The 7,500-nt window shown below is 38.4% G+C and overlaps 1 protein-coding gene and 1 pseudogene across 1 annotated transcript; both read left to right on the top strand.

The window, feature by feature from the left end:
- The window catches only part of LOC138051914 (P-selectin-like), a 103,348-nt pseudogene that overhangs the window by 71,459 nt on the left and 24,389 nt on the right, over positions 1 to 7,500 (top strand).
- LOC138051913 (uncharacterized) lies at positions 102 to 1,155 on the top strand. The gene has a single exon (XM_068898221.1). The coding sequence runs from the start codon at positions 113 to 115 to the stop codon at positions 1,127 to 1,129; it is 1,017 nt and encodes a 338-aa protein (XP_068754322.1). The 5' UTR covers positions 102 to 112; the 3' UTR covers positions 1,130 to 1,155.

The raw sequence follows: 7,500 nt of genomic DNA, 5'->3' as shown, positions 1-7,500 counted from the left end.
ATAGATATTTTTTGTTTTTATAGAACAGGTCACTAACCCAGCATTTACCAGTACTCCAAATCTTTATGATCATGATTATGGTGTGGTGAGACAGGAAGTGTCACTTGAGGAGATGCTCCAGGCTGCTAGGAAAGAGATAGAGAGACTCGAACAGGAACTTGATAGGAAGAACAATATAAGTCAGTTTGGCCTTCGCCGATTTATGTATGATGATGAAATGATCCGGTTTTATACTGGGTTTTCAAGTAGTAATGTGTTATGGTCATTTATAGATGTGATAAAACCATCTGCTGAAAAAATGAGAACGTGGTCTCAAGTTCAACGTGGCAGGGCTAAAAAGCCTGGTGAAGGGATAATTAATGAAGTATTTATAAACATGAAAAAACAGTCCCTTGCTATAGAAGATCAACTGTTCATGTGGTTGTGTAAGGTCAAGCTAGGCTTATTTGATCAAGATTTGGCTGTCAGATTCAATGTGTCAATTTCTACTGTAAGTAGAATGATTATAACCTGGTCAAACTTCCTTTATTTTACAATGGGATGTTTACCACTATGGTCGAGTAGATCACAGATTAGAAAAACAATGCCAAGTAGTTTTAAAGATAGTTTCAGCAATGTGCGTGTGATCATAGATTGCACAGAAATGAAGGTTCAGACACCTTCCTCTCTTGTGCTTCATTCTGAGTTTTACTCTAGTTACAAAAGTGCAACCACCTTCAAAGGTCTTGTTGGTATTACCCCCAGTGGTGCAGTGTCATTCATCTCCAAACTCTACACGGGATCTATAAGTGACAGGGAGATAGTGAAAAGGTGTGGAATTTTAAAGCTGTTAGAGGATGGAGATGGGGTTATGGCAGACAAAGGTTTCACTATAGAAGACCTTTTATCTCCTTTAAACTGTTCTCTCAACATTCCACCATTTCTGAGTGAAAAGGTTCAGTTTTCCAAGGAAGATGTAGAAAGGACTCAAAAAATAGCGAAGCTAAGGATCCATGTAGAGAGGGCAATTCGTAGAGTCAAGGAAAACCATTTATTTGATGCTGTACTTCCACTGTCATTAGCCTCTTCAATTAATCAAATATGGTCGGTCTGTTGTATGCTATCAAACTTTAAAGGACCTCTATTTTAAAATGATAGCAATTAATTTGAATACATTTACAAATAAAAATGAGGTTTTATCAGTGGTGTGACATTTACAATGATGGAAGATAATAGTTGTAATAAAACAGAGTTAGCTTATTGTACATGTCGGCAAAGAACTCTTCATCAAAGTAAATGGTTTCAATGTGCCAATCATTCTTACAAAATACCATGAAGTCACACCATTTGAGCCCGGTGATGGCCATCTGCCCCATTACCTGAAAGTAATACTCATGGGTTTTCTTTAGTTTGAGTTGACCATTAACAATCTTTAAATACTTGGCATCTCTGCATGACTCACACTGGGGACACTTAATTTCAAGCAATCCAAATACCTCATTGCGTGTTGGGTCATAGACAAGAAAATCAGGGTTTGCTCCTAAAAAGGGACAGCCTGGATTAATAACAAATCCTGTTCGGTATACATTGACAAACCTGGTGTTGACATATGACTGTGCTGCCTCACTTTCATGTTCAAGGCCATGCTTCATGGCAGCAGTCTGAACAGTTTTCTTTTTAAGCTGAGTTACCAGACCCTCATAATCACTTTTTCTTGAACAAATTTGCTTAAATTTTGAGGCAGTGAGCCGCCGCTTTCTCAGCTCATGCCAAAATGGATTTTGAGATTGGTCTTTTGTTTCCCGCTCAACGTTGCATGCCTGCTCTAATGATACCTTTAATGAATCAAGTACATTAGCCTGTGAGCGTGGAAGAACATGGCTACATAAGGGATCAAGCAGCTTTGCTGGTAGGACAGGTAGGGTATCCCTCTGATCTATGGATAAAAACTTACTGTTTTCCCTAATAGTAGGTTGTTGATAAGACACAACACATCCCTTCGGTACAGTGCTATAGTTGCACTCGACATACTCTAATTCACCCTCGCTAAACAATGTAGCAAACTGTGTTTCTTTGTAGTCAGTTTTAGCCCTTGCTAGAAATTCCCTTATAAATTCTGGGTTGGGGTAGTTTTGTATAGGGTTATACAAATTACTCTCTACACCATCTATGGCACGCTTCTTACATTTAGGACCTCCCTCTGATTTTAATTCGGGTTTTCTAACAATAAGATTATCAACAGCTTCAGGATGGATTCCAGCTGAACGGGGCTTGTGCCATTCCTGTGGCATAGATGTCTTGGATGGTACCTCTGGGACAGCATCAATTTTAAGGAGGCTGTAATGGGCTGCCTGGTATATCAGTGCCACCTTATGGTTACATATTCCCTGCCCAGCCTTACATGAGCAGGAATGATCCACCACTTCCTCATTGTAAAACGACATCTTTGAAAATAAATGAAACAGAAGTTTTTAAGCTTATAATCATTATTTTGGAAATAAGGTAACAAAGGACAACAAAGCAGGAAATAAAGAAAAAATTATTTACTTTAATTTATTATTTTAGTGTACATTCTTGTTCATACAGATATAGGGCAAAAAGGAATAATTCAAGGTTATTTGAATTAACTTTGAGAACTTTCACAATATTCAGTAAAATGTCAACTGCCCCATGCACTTAAGTTACTTAAATTTAGCATTCAGCTAAAAAACAACCATACAACTAACCCATAAGTAGTGTGGCTCTTCATTTTTCCTTAACGACTTGAAACATCTTGCTCTGATAAAAACAGTGTCATCTTCTTCTCTTTTACCAACTTAATGAACAATCATACCAGTAGGTAAGTACCTGCTTAGAAACTCCACGCCCGGCTTTGCAAGCTTGCCCATAACAGCAAACACGGCAGAAATGAACGATTTACCTTCATAATCTTTAATAAATCCTTCGCAGAAAAACTTATAGCCTTTAACAATGCCACTCTGGGGTGCTTTGTTGAGCCTAACAAAAGTATCGACGTCTTTCATCGTCAACTCAGGGTTATCTTTCAACAATCTGGTCCATTCGATCGGCAAGACACTGCTGGCATTGGCAGCCATCTTGAATGTTTGCGCGGTTAGCCTCGCTTTCAATCAAATATGGCGGACGCATGAGAAGAGAGAATTGCCTCCTGGATGAGCTCTAAACTCAACCTCGTTTCCAGGATCTTCTCGGCTTTCAATATGGCGGCGGGTCTTGAGAAGACTCTGGCACACAGCAGATCACGTGATCAAATTTTGTCCATCGAGGATGGACAAATATGCAAATTTTTTCAAAATGGCGGCAAGGAATAAGGTGAGAGAAATCTGGGTACGACAACTGCCAACAAACAAAATGGAGTACGAAGGGGGAACCCAAAGCTGTAAAATTTGATGTAAGAAACCAAAAATACGGATGGATGAATGCACGAGCAACGAGAATGCGGTAGATGACAGAGAAATCTTGCTTTTCTTTTCATTTCATGTTATTTTAAACCAATTTAATTTTATAGACGGCTATTATTTCTCGGGGCTATGATTTTTAAACAGTTTGGAAACAGCCATTGCACACAGTTTCACCCGTAACATCACAGACATTTGATTACCGTAAAATCCAGTGAGCTAAGGTTTAATGAAAGCCTTGGTTCTAGCTATCTAGTCACGGAGGTGTGCTCGCTGTCTTTCGTAATGTATAGTTTATATTGCATGTTTATTTTCAATCAATTAAACCTAATTATCATTAATTTTTCATAAACTTGAATGATTATCTGATTTCTTATCGGTGTATATGAGCCTTCTGACAACGACTTTCCCCAGTATATATTGACCCAAAGCTATTGACTGCACGTGCAAGTATTGTCATGTCAGTGTAAAATCAGTATTTTAATTGTCTTCTGATTGCCAACAGCGAACCACAGCATGTTTAGTGCCCACATTCTTCAACTTGTTATTGTAAATATATTTTGTGGTAAAGTTGACATAATCAAGCCAATGTACATTGTTGAACATGCTATTCCATAGGATTAGCAATCTGCTTCTTGCACTTTTCAAGCTATGAAAAGAACTTTTCCATGTCTTCTCCTACCAGTGAAGACAATGTGATGTCTTGGAATGCTGCTCATGAAATCTGTTGAACCTAATTAAAAAAGGGCACAATTTGTGCAAGTCCTAAACATAAGTATCTCATCATCTTTAGCAGTTCTTGTCGAATGAGCCCAGGGTTAGGGGTGGATCTTTGCTGTTTTATCAAACTGGCTTTTAATCTCCTCTGTTTTGGAGGCAGTGACAATGGCACGGTTTGTTTTATTTGCCTCCATTCCTTAAACTACATTTTTGTTTCGTTTCATTTACTCAGAAACGAATTGTATCTATTTAGACTTCAGGGTGAACTATTTACACAATGAAGTAGAGTGGCCATTCAAAACAGAGTTTGTAATTGAACATCTAAACATCTATGAGACGTAAAAACAAACATGTGAACATGTGAACCTGAAGTATAGCAAATCATAATGCTGACAAGCATGAAGGTGAACGAAATGGGTCATAAATATGAAGTTTTCACTATCTGAATGATTTTCGGTTACATTAAAGGGATATATTGTTGAAAAATCCAAAGCTATCGCTCTTCATGGTAATAAGTAATGTAAACAATCTTCCCACTGGTAAGTTGTAGTTACTGTAGTAAATTGGGTTTTCCAGGAACCAGTTATTTTAAAGCTAGTACTGGTAACTTCCTAGGTTCACATGTACCACAAGTAATGGAAGATTCACAGAAAATGGAAAAATTAGGTATTTGTAGACAAGGATCATTATGTTCTTCTCTTTAATGGTTAATATTCCTTGACAGGCTTCTAACCGTTCAGAGAGTTTGCGTCCACATTTTTGTCCTTCTTTGTTGAGAGTTTCAATAGACGAAGCGAAATATATATGACCGACCAAGTGACCCACAATTTACAGTATTTTATCTTTTCTCCTGCCCTTACCATTCCAGAAACAAAACACTATTTCTTTTTGTGAAATAGTTTCTTGTTGCTGGTGAAGTTGCAAATTTCCTGTGCTTTGTCACCTTCAATTTTATTTCCCAATCCCCCTGTCCAGTCCGCAATCTTCCCCCAAATCACTCGATGTACCACATCTTCAGACAGTAATTAAAATGCCACAACTTGAGCAATGCTAGAGAATATTTTGAAAGCATGTTTTGAAAACGAATAATTCAACTTAAATTATTGGAGTACAAGAAAACTCACAGGAGTGTGATGCTAAAAAAGTAATGTGTACAAAATTAAAGAATACTGTTTAATATACATATTTATATTTTTAAATCAGAAGAGGCAAAAATTGAAGTCACTAGCGAATTGACAGGTCAATAAGACTATAATGATAAGCCTTACAATTATTTTCAAGAATAATAATTATTGATAAGACTTCACAATCTTAAATAACTCTCTTGGAAAATTACAAGATGACATGCACTTTGTTTGGGGTGAGGAGATTAATATTTTTTATTAATGAAAGTAAAAGGCAATGATGAAAACCGACCGAGCTAGATCTCTCTGTGCACCATGCACTAGCTGAAGAGTGTGGAAGAGATAGGAAAGAATATGGATTACTGCAGCTGCAGGTCTATTGAAATAAAACACAGGTCAATTTCCACAGGTGAGTGTACATGTCACCGTGCTGCAGACAAATAAACAACACCAAAAGTGTCTGCTAGCGCTAATCACTCAACAAAAATATTGTTTCAGGTCTCGGGGAAACTTTGGCTTAGTTGTTGATTATTGGGGCAGCGACCTCTAGTCTTGACCTGTATTTAACAGACCCGCCTTCATTGCAGCTGTCACACGAGTCAACAGAACCACATACAACTGCTAAATCAACCACATCAATAATCTATGAACCCTGTTGCACAATTTTATAATTTGTAACACAATCTGAAATGGTGAAAACATTGAACAACAGTAACAATACTCGCGTCACGGAATTACAATTATGAGACGCCAAAATGAACCAAAACGTAAAGGTACGTACGAAATAAAATCACTTAATTACCGTTACGTCTTTCAAACACCATTATATCCTTCTATATTATAGAGCGATCGCTATGCTAGAGGTCGTGAAAAGCCAACGTAAATTTAATTGGAATCGAGGCCTGATGTAGATCATCGTACAACGTGAAAAAACGGTGAATTATTTTTGACTGTTATGCTTGTTAATTTGCAGCTGCTTCTTACGGAACAGTTACAATTTTGAAAATGATTTAAACACGAATTCTGTTCTTCTTCTGGCTCTCCTCACTAGCCGCCATCTTTCTTTCGATATTAAACCAATCAGAGTTCATGTGAGAAAAGCACCAATTAGCGATCTTTTTAGTTCACTGTGTGCCAGGGTCTTCTCAAGACCCGCCGCCATATTGAAAGCCGAGAAGACCCTGGGAACGAGGTTGCTCTAAACTTGAGCCCGTGATATGGTTACGTGTACTGGTTACATTGGCATACATGAAGGGGCGGACGGACGTACGTACGTACGTACGTTGTACGTACGTACGGACGTTCATGACGTCACGGCCAAATTTTCTCACATCGATGGGTTACCATATTTTCTTAAGTATGGTGCTCCGCGCGCGCGCGGAGCTCCACTATTAAATGTGAGTCTCATCGGACTCTCAAATATGTAGAGATAACAACATGTCTCTTTTTCGCAAGGAAAAAAACATTTTCAACAAAATTTCCTCCAAAATAATTTAGGAGTGTGCCCAAGAGGATGGCAGCTTATCAATGGCTCGTGCTACGAAGTTTCATCAACGTCCGCGAATTGGACTGCAGCAAAGTCAGCTTGCGAAGCAATGGGATCAAGTCTTGCCATGCTGAAAACGCATGCCGAGCAACAAGCAGTTTGGCGCGCAGTGGGGAAAAAAGTGTGGATTGGTTTGCACAGGAATCCCAAGAACAGCTCGCAATGGCTATGGAACGACGGATCACAAGTTACTGACACTAACTGGTATGCAGGAGAACCTAACAACTTCGGAGGATATGAGGGGTGTGGAGAGATGTTTTCTTCTTCATATCAAGGGAAATGGAACGATTTGAGCTGCAGTTACTTTCAGCTTTACCTTTGTGAAGCCAACGGTGAGAGGACTATATAGAGATTACTTCATGGAAAATGCGTGAGAAAGATTTTTATTCACGCGTTGAGTAGTATCAGAAAACGAACGAGTGAGCGCAGCGAACGAGTGAGTTTTCTGATTCGGAACAACGAGTGAATAAAAATCTTACAAAGAATTTTCCATGCTGTAATGTGTTTATTTTATAGGTACTGAGGTTATTTTCGTGGTAGTGTTTGATAGACAAATTTATTTTGCACAAATGGAGTGGGGCGATGGAAGCAATAAACAATGGTTTAAAATCGCCCAACCGACAATTTATTTAATAAAACACTTCTGTGTATTTTTTTAGTTAATCGCTTGTCAAAGCTACCGGCGCTTTGGGTTTCTTTCCCTTTCCTTGCTTCT

The sequence above is a fragment of the Montipora capricornis genome, chromosome 6 (genome assembly GCF_036669925.1).
Source record: "Montipora capricornis isolate CH-2021 chromosome 6, ASM3666992v2, whole genome shotgun sequence".
Taxonomy (NCBI): domain Eukaryota; kingdom Metazoa; phylum Cnidaria; class Anthozoa; order Scleractinia; family Acroporidae; genus Montipora; species Montipora capricornis.
Note: the sequence above shows the minus strand (reverse complement) of the source record. Positions and strands in the feature narration are given on the sequence as shown.